At 41.2% G+C, this 16,461-nt stretch overlaps 1 protein-coding gene across 2 annotated transcripts in view; it reads right to left on the reverse strand.

The window, feature by feature from the left end:
- Positions 1-16,461, reverse strand: part of SERPINI1 (serpin family I member 1) — an 84,459-nt gene that overhangs the window by 3,642 nt on the left and 64,356 nt on the right. For both annotated transcript variants that reach the window (XM_005905679.2, XM_005905678.2), the window contains exon 6: positions 15,696-15,793. In XM_005905679.2, the coding sequence (XP_005905741.1) occupies positions 15,696-15,793 (98 nt within the window). The remainder of the gene's footprint in view (positions 1-15,695; positions 15,794-16,461) is intronic.

Here is a 16,461-nt window from a genome sequence, read left to right on the forward strand (position 1 = left end):
TGGTATCAGAGATAGGAAAGCACTTTACCCTTTACAGATCTGAAAAACATAAGTGACATAAGGTACTAATATAAAACATATGAGATACTGTTGTAAGATTACTTTTATGATTTGAGAGAACTGTTGAAGATGTATTTCCTGTTTTGTCTTTTATATTAGATTCTCTTGCTAACTTTCTCCTCCATTTTATTGGTAATTTTCCCATCGTTTGTTTTGTATATTGCCAGGAAAAGCAAAACGTGGCTCTGTTTTTAATAACAATTTCAAATTAGTTCATAACTCAAGAAAAACTCTTTATCTGTTTCTCGCTAACTTGAAACTTAAAAACATAAAATGAAAATGGGTAGAAATCCACATATAACCTAAATAAGAAATAAAAAAAAAATCTAATCTCTGATTACTGTGATAATATAAATATCCTTGGCAAAGGAAAACAAACTCGACTTCTAGATTGTAGAAATATGAATATATTAAAAAGTTATTTCCCATGCCAGTTAATTGGTTTATCTCAGGTTTCAAAAACACACTTTATCTTAAAGTCAGGCTAAATAACACTTTTAATATTAGGAGGGCTGTTTTTCCCTTTGAATTGTCTTTCTAGTTATGCTTACTTTTAAGTTGATGGCTGTTGTAGCTTGAATTTCGGAGAAGGCAATGGCACCCCACTCCAGTACTCTTGCCTGGAAAATCCTATGGACAGAGGGGCCTGGTAGGCTGCAGTCCCAGGGGTCGCTAAGAGTGGAACACGACTTAGCGACTTCACTTTCACTTTTCACTTTCATGCATTGGAGAAGGAAATGGCAACCCACTCCAGTGTTCTTGCCTGGAGAATCCCAGGGACGGGGAAGCCTGGTGGGCTGCCGTCTATGGGGTCTCAGAGTCAGACATGACTGAAGTGACTTAGCAGTAGCAGCTTGAATTTGTTCTCTAAAATGCATATATTGAAGCTCTAACCCCCAAAATTTCATAATAGGACTGTATTTGGAGATTGCTATTGTTGTTTAGTCGCTAAGTTGTGTCTTATTCTTTGTGACCCCATGGACTGTAGCCCATCGGGCTCCTCTGTCAATGAGATTTCCCAGGCAAGAATACTAGAGTGGGTTGCCATTTCCTTCTCCAGGGGATCTTCCCAACCCCAGGGTCAAACCCACGTTTCCTGCACAATTGTGCAAGCCAACTTCTTAAAATAAATCTCAATCTCTGTGTGTGTGTGTGTAAATGTGTATATAGACACAAATGCACCGAGCCATCTGTGTGTGTGTGTATCCATTCATCCTGTTGGATCTGTTTTATCTGGAGAACCCTGACTAATACAACATGTGAAGACATAGAAGACGGCCATCTATAACTCAAAGAGAGAGCTCTTATAAGAAACCAACCCTGAAGACACCTTAATCTTGGACTTTCAGCCTCCACAACTATGATGAAATAAATGTCTGTTGTTTAAGCCACTCAGTCTGCAGTGCTTTGTTATGGGAGCCCTAGCAAATGATACAATACAACAGCATTCAGTCTTGGGCTTCCAACTTCTCTTCAAGATTAAAACAAAACAACCAGGAGGTACCTCAAATACAGAAAAAAGAAAAAGTAGCACAAGGAAGCAGAGAAAGGATTACTCAAGTTTGTACTTTTTTTTTTTTTTCATCCCAGGAGGTCTACTTCAAATTTAAGATAATTAGCTTTGTTGCTGATGCCGAGCACCACTCAGTAAAGGCAGAATTGATTTCCCATTAAACTGCTTAGTACTACTTTCAAAAACACATAATTATCTGATACGGTTAGAAAATGATGTTAGACAACATTTTTGGTACACCTCTTGAAACGCTCCTGCTTGTTCTGAATAAGCCTCAAGACAAACTGGTAGCATCTCTGATCATACTTTTTAAAGATCTATTCCTTCTTCAGCTCATATTTAGCAATAAGATATAAGCCCTGCATTATGAAATAGTCCATCTCACATATTATGATATTTTCTTCTAGAATGCATTTGATAACTAGAAGAAAATTAGAAGGCATAAAGTTTTACATTAAACAAGTATAACTAGCTCTCTCAAATCCAGACAACTAGTCTTTTTTAGCAAATGAAAAGAAAAATATCAATTGCATTAACTAGTAAAAACAATTTAGTTGGCAAAACACTGAAATCCAAGAAAGTAAAATATATTAACTATTTAGTATTTAAATGGTGCTATATTATTTTTGGATTCTGCCGTCTGTTTTTATCAGCCTGCCAGTTAAGGCAGGCTCACACATCAATGGCCCTGAGTGTGAAAGAGGCAGCACCTAGGTAAAGAGTGTCCACAGAAGAGAATTTTTAAAAATCACAAAGAATACTGTGCATAATTTTCTGCGTATAAATGTTAATCAACTTTGTGTGCTAAGTCAATTCAGCCACGTCTGACTCTTTGCAACTCTATGAACTGTAGCCTACCAGGCTCCTCCAACCATGGGATTTTTCAGGCAAGAATACTATAGTGGGTTGCCATTCCCTTCCCCAGGGGATCTTCCTGACGCAGGGATTAAACCTGCATCTCTTACATCTCCTGCACTGGCAGGCAGGTTCTTTACCACTAGCACCACCAGGGAAGCTTAATCAACTTTAAGGGATATAAAGTATTTACTATGCACTGTATCTGTTTATAATACACAATTTGGTAAATTCTGATAGATGCGTATATCTACGACCCCACTTCCACAAATAAGATAAAGAATATTTCCACCTCCCCTCAAAGTTTCTTGTGCTCCTTTATGTGGATAACTTTGAAATAGAAGATTTGCCATGAACTGAACAATTTTACAAACATACATAAATCAGAAAGTTGAATCAAGGAAAAATATAGAAAGTCTGAATAGTCCAATAAGCATTAAAATAGCTGAATCAGTAGACAGAATCTTCCCCAGCCCTCAAAATTAAAGACTCCAAGCTTAGATGGTTTTCTAGGGAACTTTAACCAAATCTTCTAGGAATAGAATTTTCTGAGATAAAACTATTCCAGACTCTAGAAAGAGAATAAAAGCAATCTAAGTCATCTCTGGGTAGTCTTAACCTTGCTATTAAAATTAAACAAGTTCAGTTCAGTTGCTCAGTTATGTCCGACCCTTTGCGACCCCATGAACCGCAGCACGCCAGGCCTCCCTGTCCATCACCAGCTCCCGGACTCTACCCAAACCCATGTCCATTGAGTCGGTGATGCCATCCTCTGTCATCCCCCATCTCATCCTCTGTCATCCCCCATCTCCTCCTGCCCTCAATCTTTCCCAGCATCAGGGTCTTTTCCAATGAGTCAGTTCTTTGCATCAGGTGGCCAAAGTATTGGACATCAGTGGCCAAGTATTCAACATCAGTCCTTCCAATGAACACCCAGGACTGATCTCCTTTAGGATGGACTGGTTGGATCTCCTTGCAGTCCAAGGGACTCTCAAGAGTCTTCTCCAACACCACAGTTCAAAAGCATCAATTCTTCGGCACCCAGCTTTCTTTATAGTCCAACTCTCACATCCATACATGACCACTGGAAAAACCATAGCCTTGAGTAGACGGACCTTTGTTGACAAAGTAATGTCTCTGTTTTTAATATGCTGTCTAGGTTGGGACTGTCTAAAAAAAGAAAATCATAGACCAAACTCACTTATTAACATGGAGGTAAAATTCTTTAAAATCAGAAAATTAAACCTAGAAGCATATACAAATCCTTTTTTAAAATGAGTTTCTGGGGATGTCAGCAGTTAAAACTGCTCTGCCTCCAGTTCCCATCACAAGCTTCCTCTGGGATGACCATCAAACACAAACCAATTTTTGCTACTCCCCTACTTAAACCCTTATCCTCTAACCTGCTAGCCCGCCCTCCCATCTCCCATTCAGTATATCACATACCTACATGCCTGCTCAGGATGCAGTATGAAGGCCTCCGTGAGGTTGACTCTGCCTCTTTCATTTAGCATTCTTCACTCTACACACTGTGTTCCAGATTTTTTGAACTGCAGTGGTTTGAGCATACCACACTTCATCACTTCTGTGTCTTTGTTTCCCTGGAAACTCTCTAAACCCTTGTACAGTCAGACACTAATCTTCTAAGGCTCAGCTTCCAGCCCTACCTGGGCTTCCCTGGTGGCTCAGAAGTAAAGAATTTGCCTGCAATGCAGAAGACCCGGATTCAATCCTTGGGTCGGGAAGATCCCCTGGAGAAGGGAATGGCCACCCACTCCAGTATTCTTGCCTGGAAAATTTCATGGGCAGAGGAGCCTGGCAGGTGGGCTACAGTCTATAGGGTCGCAAAGAGTCAGACACGACTGAGCAGCTAACACTTTCACATTTTTCCCAACCCTACCAGGACTTTTCTGCTCTCCTCTGATTCCTACCCCCCATTAAAGTAGAACTAAGCACTTTCCCTCTGAACCCAGGATCTAATTCTATTTAAGCCTTCATAATATATCATATTTATACTGTTATCTCTCTCTTTCAGTGGATTTTCCACCTCCTTCAGGCAAGGATTGTGTCCTTCCTCTTAGCGCCCCTGGCTTCTGGCATCTAGTGAGCCTAAGGGGCGAACTAACCTAAGTAGAGGGAGCTTTCTGGTAATGTGTAATTTACCAGTATTTAATTCAACATTTTGTTGTTGTTTAGTCATTAAATCGTATCTGATTCTTTTGCAACCCATGGACTGTGTAGCCTGCTCGGCTGCTCTACCACTGAGCCATCAGAGAAGTCCACAATCCAACATTTAGTAATTGTTGAATGAAAGAAAGAGAAAGTGTTAGTTGCTCAGTCGTGTCCAATTCTTTGTGACCCCATGGACTATATCCCGCCAGGCTCCTCTGTCCATGGGGATTCTCCAGGCAAGACTACTAAAGTGGGTAGCCATTCCCTTCTCCAGGGGATCTTCCCAATCCTGGGATCAAACCCGGTGTCCTGCATTGCAGGCTGATTTTTTAGTGTTTGAGCCACTAGGAAAGCCCAAATGAAAGGGGTTAATTATTTCATATATTAATAGTAAGACCGTGGGTATTGTCACTCTACAGGTATTGTCACTTTACAGGCCCCACAATTCTGTTCACAATTATGGCTATAGAGTTTATTATAATAAATAAAACATATGACACTAATTCAGAGTAGATGGAAAACAGTCCCAGAGAGACAGAAAGAATACAAAGACCTCACACACACTAGAAGACTTAGAAAATCTAACTGAGTGGAAGAGCAAAGGGAATGTGACTCAACAACCAATGTTATCATATATATTTCAAAGACAGCAAATAAAGATTGAAACCAATGTCCCAACCCCACCAGAGACAGCAGGCTTCTGCAGTTGTAAACAAGATCTCAGGACACTTAACCTTGAGAGAAATGCCACCTCTTTGGATGTACAAGTAGGAGAGAACATGTAAAAAGTGAGAAATCACATCATGAATACTGAGTTTTTCTTTTGGGACAAACTTCAAGCAGTTACATTGAAATAAAATATAAGCTGTAAGTGGCTTAAGAGAGTATGCTGCCAGCACATCACAGAAGGAGATAAGGTCATGCAGGAATACAGGCAAGTTCATAGCTTCTGTGTTTGCCCTCCAATATTGCTCATCCTTGTGTAATTATGTGTCAATCAAGGCCATCTTTCCTACTAGGCCAGACACTTATTCCCTGAGGGCCTGGACCTTCCTGTGCTATTCATCTTCTGTCTCAATCCCCAATTTCAGGCACACTGCCAGCCACTCAGGTATTTGAGGAATCATTATGTGAGGGGAGTTAAAAGAGATTCACACTGATGAGTTTATCTTATTGCTTAGAGAAAAGATAACTGTTCTCTAAAAATGGAAATAAAGAAACCATTGGGAAATAGACACACCAAAAAAAAAAAAAAAAAAAAGAAATCCACACACTGTTCCCAAGCAGTCTTCTGGTCACTGCAGACACTGCTGCCAAATAACTGGTCCTACTTTCCTCTGGGCAGCATGGTGCAAGGCTTTTCACAATGGATGAGATGGGAACAGGGCCAGCAAACCCTAGATCCCCCAGAGAAGAGCTGGGAGATCATACAAGCTTTCCCCAAAAAAGCAGAGCAAAATACTAAGGTATTCATTCAGCCGCAGAGCAAATATTTATCGAGTACCTTGCTTGCATGAGGTGTTGTTAAGGACACCAGAGGCTCTGAGTGTCTGCGATGGACATATGCTGGCAGGCTAGCCTTTATACGGGAGGATGCCACTACTTCCTTGTGGCACTGTTCCTAAACAGTCAATTTAAATAGATTGCTGCGTCACCAAGGACAGGCTTAAAATAACAAATGAACGGAGTTCCATAACAGAACCCTGGGGTACCAAAAACGTCTCTGTCTCTGTAATTTAGCTGCTAAAATATTTTGAGCTTCAGGCCCACCCACGACCTTTAGAAAGGTTTTAAGAATCTGAGCTTCTTCAAGGTGGGAATAGTGTTTGCTTGTTTGTTTTTCCACATAGATTTTGTGATAGACCAGCAAATATTCATTTATGTATTCACTCATTCACTTAGTCATGTACTGAGCACCTGTGTGCCTGATATTGTTGATGAACTGGGTATGCTGCTGCTGCTGCTGCTAAGCCGCTTCAGTCGTGTCCGACTCTGTGCGACCCCATAAACGGCAGCCCACCAGGCTCCCCCATCCCTGGGATTCTCCAGGCAAGAATACTGGAGTGGGTTGCCATTTCCTTCTCCAGTGCATGAAAGTGAAAAGTGAAAGTGAAGTCACTCAGTCGTATCCGACTCTTCGAGACCCCATGGACTGGGTATACTATGATGCACTAAATAGTTCCTTCCTGGGAGGGAAAGCAGACATTAAATGAATGCGTGCTCAGTCGCTCAGTTGTGTCCAACTCTTTGCGACTCCATGCAACCCTGCCAGGCTCCTCTGTCCATGGGGTTTCCCAGGAAAGAATACTGGAGTGGGTGGCCATTTCCTACATCAGGGGATTTTCCTGACCCAGGGATTGAACCCACATCTCCTGCATTATCTACATTAGCAGGCAGATTCTTTACACTTTCACTTTACTTTTTACCACTGAGTCACCTCGGAAGTCCAGACATTAAATAACAAGGATGATTTTTTAAAAAGAGAATCAATGAAAGACCACAGTTTCAGGGTATATTAAGTATAAGAAATAAGGTAAAGTGATGGGTTAGCTGTGACTAGGGCAGGTAAGAGGAACTTCCTGATATCAGATGTTAAGAAAGGCTTGTCTAAGGAGATTAATTTGAGCTGAGACCTAAAGAATACAGAGGAGTCAGCGCTGGACAGACTTGAAGGCAGAGTTTCTGGTAAAACGGGAGAAAGGCTAGTGCAATGCAGATACAAGCCAGGTGTGTTCAAGGACCCAGAAAAGGCCTGTGTGACTGGAGCATGGGGAGCGAGGAGGGCCAGAGCCTCGAGAGAAGCCCCCAACTTGGAGCAAGGCAGGGCCCAGGATCATCTCCTAAGGGCTTGCTCCCATCCAGCATCTATCCTGCTTCCCACATTGTGTTGGGCTCTGAGGACAGAAAGACATCTGTGACACATTCTGACAGCTTCTGAGGAGCTCCTGGCTTAGTGACAGGTAAGAGAACAAACAATCTAAAGAAAAGTAGAACTCTGATAGCACTTTGCACTATCAGAGTTCAGATGACGGAGAGAAAAACCATCTAGGAAGGGAACGATGTCCAGGAAGCTGCTCAGGGATGGTGACATATGAACTGGTTCTTGAAGAATAAGTAGAAGAGTGAAAGTTAGGGAAGGGGACAAGGCCATTCCCAAGTCAGGAATTATATTTGCAAGGTGAGAGGAGCAGTGGTGATGACCTGAAAGTCCAACTGAAGCCGGGGCTATAGGAGGAGGGAAGGGGCAGGGAATGTGCTCCATCTTAAGAGCTTGGATCATGATGCTAGAGAGCCTGGGGTTCGTTCAGAAGGAACAGGACACGACTGCTCTGATTTTAGCAGATACCTGCGGCAGCAGCTGGAAAGCGTGAATTGGATGAGCAATGAGCTGGGGGCAAGAAGATCAACTTTGTCAGCTGTTGCAACAGTCCAGGCAAAAAAGTAGGGGGAGAAGTGGAATTATGGTTTCAGTTGGAACCATAGCTGGAAGAGAAAGGCAGCCCTCTGACTTACAGGCAGAAGAAGAAAGAGAACAAACAAGGGCAGGTTGTAAGAGTCAGTAAAGCACAAATCCACATACTTGAGTCTGACCTGAATACGGCTTTTGCTGTGTCTTCTTAATTCCTTTATTTTATTGGGTCCTTTATTAAAGCTCATACTTTGTGCTGAAGGATTTAGTACTCTCTTTCTCTTTCCCCTTATACCTTCCAAGAGGATTATCTATTAATCCAAATGCTGACATTCATTTCCATTACAAAAATAGCCCTACTCTATAACCGGATCCTCACTGCAACTAGATGAGCATTTTAAATACAGCCTGAGAAGAAAATGATTCTCAGCACTCTCTAGGTTCCATGTTTATTATAGGAGTCTTTACTATGTTTTATGTTAATGGAATTTAGCGTCAAAAGTAATGGACATCAAACCGAGGTGAAAAAATAAACACCACAGATACAGAGCATCTCATCTTATTTGTTCTTTCATTCAGACAGTACAAAGCAGAAAGCAACACACATAAGGATCAATTTGGGGGAGCTTAAATTCTGGCAGGGGATACCTAATACATAAATAATTTTAGGAGATTAGACATGATATGTGACATAAGAAAAATAAGAGAATATTGTAGTAGTTAAGGAGTGAGTGGTAGCTTCTGGTTGGTATAATCATGATGACTTATTAAAGTTAGGGATATCTGACCTGAGGCTCAGTTCAAAAGATATTTCAGGTGGGAGAGATTTCATAACGATGGGGTGCTGGGGGGATGTGGGGTGCCGAGCAAGTGTTCAGTTTGGCTGGAGCACAGGCTGTCTGTAAGGAATCAGATAGAGCTGAGGCTGGAGGGAGCTGAGGCCTGAATGTCCTGATGAGAAGTGTGGATAGTGCACGGCAGACTGCAGGGAGGCTTTGAACAGGAACTGGAATGATCTGAGAGTGAGTTTTAAGGCGATTAATCTTGGCAGTGGTAGATAAGACAGATTAGATGGAAGAGAGATTGGAAACAGTTTAGGAGGCTATTGAAATAGTCTAGGGCAGCAGTAATGAGAGTCTGAAATGAAAGTAGATGCCATGGAACAGAAAATGAAAGAGTGGATTCAAGGGGTCTTAGCAAAGGACTCTCAAGTCACTCAGTTTTTCCAGAAGCAAGAGAATGTGAAGCAGGGTATTTTGTTGTTGCTGTGGTTCACTGCTAAATCACATTGCCTATTTTTGAAGAAAGATAAAATTTTCATTACATGATTTAAAAATGTAACAGCATCCCAACAGTACCGAATTGTTTTCTGGGTGCTTTCAAATTTATAAATTCTGCTAATAATGTTATTTTTAAAAGATTTTCTTCGTTTTTAAATGTGTGCATGTACACCCGGTCATGTCTGATTCTTTGGGCCCCATAGACTGCAGCCTTCCAGGCTTCTTTGTCCATGGAATTTTCCAGGCAAGAATACTGGAGTGAGTTGCCATTTCCTTCTCAAGGGATCTTCCTGACCCAGGAATTAAACCTGCTTCTCTTATATCTCCTACTTTAGCAGGTAGATTCTTTACCAAAAAGTATTAAAGAAGTCATACATACACAAGGTAAATTTCCAAACCAAATACAGTGGCCTATGAAGTGAAAAGCCCTCTCTCACCTACAGCCTCTGTCCTTGAGGCAACCACTGCTATCATTTTCTAAGATAGTCATAATATTCTGCTCATTTAAAAGCTTAAATACATACTTATGAGGAGGTGGTCTAAGATGGTGATGGAGCAAAATCCTGAACTCTGCTTCCACAGACACCAAATCTACTGCTATGTATGGAACAATGACTGCTAGAAAAGAATGAATAAGCAGCTGACCAATGGGAGGGGTCACAATGAGTCAAAGGGCCTCATGGAGACAGGTAGGAGAGGCAGAGGATCAGTCTCACCAAAAATCCCACACCCTGGTGCAAAGACCCCCAGTAGGGAGGGATTTCTGGTCCAGAGCTACTCACCCAACCCTGCAGAGATGAGATCCCCAAGTATCTGGCTTTGGAAACCTAAGGGGCTTATGTCCAGAGGACCCAGGGGCTGGGGAGACTTGAGACATTCCTTTTAAATGACACAGTCTCGCTTGTTCCAGAATTCAGCACAAAGACAGCAGTTAGAGAAGTGGCATGGATGAGTTCTGTATTTGCTCTCTCCCTGTACCTTGCTTGCACAGGCTCAGCCTTGCTGGTCTTGGGTGTGCCCATTCCCAGAGCTCGTCCCCAGTCTTTCTAAAGGCAGGGGTGTGCCCTTCCCCCAGTGTTCTTCACCTGCATCACTAAAGCCGGGGAGTGAGCACAGTCCATTCAGGCAGGCCCCTTAATTGCCTGGTCCTTGTGGCCAGAGGGGTTTGCATTTCTGGCCACCCCCCCAAACTGTAACAACCAGAGAGACAGTTCTGTGAGGCTCCTACCCCCAGGGCACTGCATAGACAGTAAATTAAAACCACCTCAGTCTGCCTGCGAAAAAGGCTCATTGCCTTGTCCTGGAGCTTCAACCTGAGGGACAGGCTGCAGGTGTGTTTCCATGAACAGGCTACAGAGGCGCTCGCAGAGAATGCAGGCAGGAAGACACCCTCCTTCAGCCCTCTCTGGGCCTCACCACAACTTGCTGGTCCCTCCCCAGAAAGAAATTATTCACTCCCCTGAAGCCCTGATTTTTGCAAACTTTCACCCGGGGACACATTGAGATCTGGTCTGAAGATCAGCAGTGTTTGTAATTGTGGGCCCGCAGGGCTGCAGGGACTTGCATACCTTAAAAGCTACAGCCTGGGGCTTCCCTGGTGGCTCAGTGGTGAAGAATCCACCTGCCAGTGCAGGAGACAGGAGTTCGATCCCTGATCCTGGAAGATCCCACGTGCCACGGAGTAACAAATCCCATGAACCACAACTGTTGAGCCTGTGTTCCAGAGCCCGCGAACTACAACTACTGAACTCTGTGCACCCTACAGCCCATTCTCTGCAACAAGAGAAGGCACTGCAATGAGAAGCCGGCCCACCACCAGAGACTAGCCCCTGCTCCCTGCAGTAGAAAAAAGCCCGCACGCAGCAGTGAAGACCCAGCACAGACAAAATTAAATAAATAAATAAAATTATTTTTTAAAAAAGAACCACTCTAAGATAAAACATTTTTGTCACTCTTCCCTTAATTAAGTTCAGCTGTTTATGTCTCTCTCCTCAAAAGTCTGTGTATCTCTTCAGAGCAGGTCAGGTCAGATCAGATCAGTCGTTCAGTTGTGTCCGACTCTTTGCGACCCCATGAATCGCAGCACGCCAGGCCTCCCTGTCCATCACCAACTCCTGGAGTTCACTGAGACTCACATCCATCAAGTCAGTGATGCCATCCAGCCATCTCATCCTCTGTCGTCCCCTTCTCCTCCTGCCCCCAATCCCTCCCAGCATCAGGGTCTTTTCCAATGAGTCAAGTCTTCGCATGAGGTGGCCAGAGTACTGGAGTTTCAGCTTTAGCATCATTCCTTCCAAAGAAATCCCAGGGCTGATCTCCTTCGGAATGGACTGGTTGGATCTCCTTGCAGTCCAAGGGACTCTCAAGAGTCTTCTTCAACACCACAGTTTAAAAGCATCAATTCTTCGGCACTCAGCCTTCTTCACAGTCCAACTCTCACATCCATACATGACCAGTGGAAAAACCATAGCCTTGACTAGATGGACCCTTGTTGGCAAAGTAATGTCTCTGCTTTTGAATATGCTATCTAGGTTGGTCATAACTTTCCTTCCAAGGAGTAAGCATCTTTTAATTTCATGGCTGCAGTCACCATCTGCAGTGATTTTGGAGCCCAGGAAAATAAAGTCTGACACTGTTTCCACTATTTCCCCATCTATTTCCCATGAAGTGATGGGACCGGATGCCATGATCTTAACTTTCTGAATGTTGAGCTTTAAGCCAACTTTTTCACTCTCCTCTTTCACTTTCATCAAGAGGCTTTTTAGTTCCTCTTCACTTTCTGCCATAAGGGTGGTGTCATCTGCATATCTGAGGTCATTGATATTTCTCCTGGCAATCTTGATTCCAGCTTGTGTTTCTTCCAGTCCAGCATTTCTCATGACGTACTCTGCATAGAAGTTAAATAAACAGGGTGACAATATACAGCCTTGACATACTCCTTTTCCTATTTGGAACCAGTCTGTTGTTCCATGTCCAGTTCTAACTGTTGCTTCCTGACCTGCATAGAAATTTCTCAAGAGGCAGGTCAGGTGGTCTGGTATTCCCATCTCTTTCAGAATTTTCCACAGTTTATTGTGATCCACACAGTCAAAGGTATAACATCATAATCATTTCTTCCTTTTTATGACTTAGTACTTTGCTCACCCTCTCTGCCTTACTAAGAGTTGTTAAATGAAAGGAATAGATGTGGCACTGAATATAATTAATTTGTATAACTTAAACACCATGAAATTTTCATTAAAGCAGAAAGTAGTAATCAAATATATGTTTATAATTTTCCTAGGTACTTGCGAGGATTACTAAGTGTCATAAACATTTTAATCAGCAAGGTTTTCATGTTATTTGGGGAAAAGAAGTATACATGTGAAAAGGACACCAACCACATAAGACAGAGCATATGGTGTCCCCAAAATGATGCAGGGAATAAATGCTATTGAATTTAGAGGAATGGAGACGCAAGTTTTATAGTTGTGTCACTAGAAGGTTTCTGAATTAATGATTTATAAGGTAATGTGTATATTTGTGAGAGAGAGAGAGAGGGAAAGAGAAAGAGAATGAAGAATGTATTAGCTGGGGTGGCTGGTATGCCAGGATTTCCAAGACTCTGGCAAAACTGGAAATTTAAGAATCAAGGAATTCTCACTGAAAGCTTGAGAAGTTAACCTTAGATCAGTTATCCTGAAAATCTCAATTGGGTAGCATTTGAGGCCAATCCTGGATTTCTTACTGATATTTTAAGGAGTTAAATGATCCAAGAAATATAGCAGACAAGGTGGCCCCAGATAAACCTATTCTCTCCTTCTCTCCCTTGTTTTATCCTCTAGCAGATGTTTGTGTGTGCCCAATCAATTCAGTCATGTCCAATTATTTGTGACCCTGTGTACTGCAGCCCACTAGGCTCCTCTGTCCATGGGATTCTTCAGGCAGGAATACTGGAGTGGGTTGCTATGCCCTTCTCCAGGGGATCGTCCCAATCCAGGGATTGAACCCACATCTCGTACATCTCCTGCAATGCACCAGGGAAGCCTAGCAGATGTCTACTGTGTACCAACTATGTGTCAGCCCTGGGTCAAGTACTGGGAATGCCTCTGCAAGCAGGATGCTGAGACAAATTCAATGCTGATGGAGGCTTGTTCAAAGAGCAGAGACTTTCCACTATAGACTATATGAACTCCGAAAAAGACTAGTGTGATTTCAAATCTGCACTAATATGTACATTTATGCTCTACTGTCCCTGACAGTAAAGGCAATTAAATATTACCTTATAAACCTTCCAGATATGTGAAAAAATTTAAGCCACACTAATCACAATAATTGATTTGCCATTACAACGATACTCCCTCAGGACTGAAAAGCAGCAAATATTCTGTGTGTGCGAAATAACTGCCTAGATGTTTGGGTGAGACAGTGAGGAATATTTAATCAAACTGAAAATAGAGCCATGGTAAGAAAGCAAAATATAATTATCCAGTTGGAATTTGGCCAGTATAGCAGACAGATTATCTGAATTCCTAAGGAAAGGAGCGTAAGAACTTTAAATTATCCTATGCTCGAACCATGAATATATTTCTGACTCAAGTACAATGTACACATTACTTTCTGAATCTCCACCAGTCCTATCTTCTTGACAACCCTACTCAAAAGTTCAGAGCCCTAGGAGCCTGGATGTGAGCCATGAGGACCTTTCCTCAGGGAACATTCACTTCTCTCGTGAGGACAGGAACATTTATATAGTAGACATGTAGAAAAGTTCTATTAGTGTTTTGAGATGTAAGTTGTCTAAATGACAGGTAGAAGTTGTGGTATCGAATACATCAGTATCATCTCATTGCCAGAAGCTGAATGCTGGTTAGAAAACAAGCTTCCCAAGCCAAAACCTGGGAGGATAAAACCTTTTTTCATTGTAGACTCCTTGAGAAATTCTTGAAAGCTATGTACCTGCTATCTCTGCCCTGTCTCTCTTTCTTGTACACACACACACACACATATATACGCATGCACCCCTATATGCAATTTCGGGGGGGACGCATCCACTTCTCTAAATTCAGTCCATGTTGAGAAGCTATTATTCACACTCCAGGTTGAGAAGCTATTATTCAGTCAGCTTGATTTTTCTATAGGTTGCTGCTTCAGGAGAGAAAAATCTAAATTCTTTCCTATAAACACATGAAAGGCTAAGGATTTTTTTTTTTTTTATCACCTCTACTCTCTCTATAGTTGGAGACTTTGATTCAATAAATTGCATATAAAGAAGCCCTACCTATTCAGTATCTTTTTTCTTGATATATATCTGTCTTTATCTCATCAGAAAAAGGATTATTTCCCATGTTCTATAGAAATAATAGAAAATAATTATCTAATCTAACTAAGACTTATACTCACAAGTGTCTTAGAATTGGCTGCTTTAAAGTATTTCCAAAAGAATTGTACATTTCTAAGTACCTTAACAGTACTATTACTAATACGTTAATATTTTTATCCTGATCAAATTAGGAAATCAAATAATTTAACTGGTTGTTTTCCTGTGGGATATTTAAAATAAATTACTCAACAGCTAATACGCCAAGTATATTTGAAGCTATTTCTTCAAAACCACGGTTTTTTATTGAAGACTTAGGACAATATTTAGGAGAAGGCAATGGCAACCCACTCTAGTACTCTTGCCTGGAAAGTCCCATGGACAGAGGAGCCTGGTAGGCTGCAGTCCATGGGGTTGTGAAGAGTCGGACACGACTAAACGACTTCACTTTCACTTTTCACTTTTCTGCACTGGAGAAGGAAATGGCAACCCACTCCAGTGTTCTTGCCTGGAGAATCCCCGGGATGGGGGAGTCTGGTGGGCTGCCGTCTATGGGGTCGCACAGAGTCGGACACAGCTGAAGCGACTTAGCAGCAGCAGCAGCAGGACAATATTTACATCATCTCACAGGTATTCTTTTTAAAACATCTAGTTCTCACAGTGGGTACTCAGTTATCCTTTCTGCCTTCTTTCTTTCCTATATGATTTATTATAGTAGTTTAGTTTAGTCGCTACGTCGTATCCGACTCTTGCGACCCCATGGACATGATTTATTATAACCAGATACATTGAGATATTCAATCAACACATCTATTGATTATCTACAAGGCATTTTGTCAGATGTTATGGGGAATTCAAAGATGTATAAGAGAGGTCTTCTGGAGAATATAATCTACTGTCAAAGATAAGACATGAATCAGAATAACAAATTTAGTGTTATGACTGTATTTATAATTTTCTTATAGAAGTTAAATATATTTGCTATATTTATCTGGCAATTGATAAATATATTTTACCTCAGAACTCTGTAATAAACAGAGGCTTCACCATCATCATTATAAAAAAGCTTTTTGGAATATATTTTTTTAATTGATGTTTATTTCCTACCAGACAAGGCTGTCAGATTTGCATTTTTGATGAAAACTTCAGTTACTCCAAGAGCCTTCAAAACATCTTTTAAATCAATTTCCTGTTCCACTGTGAACCTGGAGAACATAGAGCGGAAGAAGTATTTAGTTACAGCATATTGTTACCTGGGACAAGAATAAAATGTTAGATATGTTGATTTTTTAAAAGTCTATTTTATAGAGGATAAATTATGCTAAAACTGGCTTTTGACTGCATGTAGCATTTGGTTATTATTGTAAAAAGAGGGAGTATTAAAAAGAATAACATAACAGAATAGTATTACATTAATAAATAGGGAGTCATGTTGGTCTTAATATGGAATCTCTTCCAAATCAATGCATTGTATCACCAATATTTCCAGTGAAAAATATGGACCAAATATGACTGTATTAATAAACAACCACAGTTTTTAAAAGCAAAGGCTTTTTATTAATTTTTTTATAAAATGTGAAAACAGCTGGTTAGTACTATTTCCTTTTAAAAATATTGTTGCCTTCTAATCAAAACAGATCATAAATATACAAGTTTTTAGGAAATGGGCTGTGTCCTTAAAAAGCTAAGTTTGTAATAGTCACTAAACGTTATACTAGCATCATTTCTGATTTTCTGGTTTTAAGAAGAATGACAAGAGAATGGTTGCTATAAACAGGAGTAATAATCAGGAGAAAACCAACAGACGAGTAAATGTATAGCAAACATATTAAACTAAGTACTAAATGTTGTCTATATCCAAGTTTAACTTGCA

The sequence above is a fragment of the Bos mutus genome, chromosome 1 (genome assembly GCF_027580195.1).
Source record: "Bos mutus isolate GX-2022 chromosome 1, NWIPB_WYAK_1.1, whole genome shotgun sequence".
NCBI lineage: Eukaryota > Metazoa > Chordata > Mammalia > Artiodactyla > Bovidae > Bos > Bos mutus.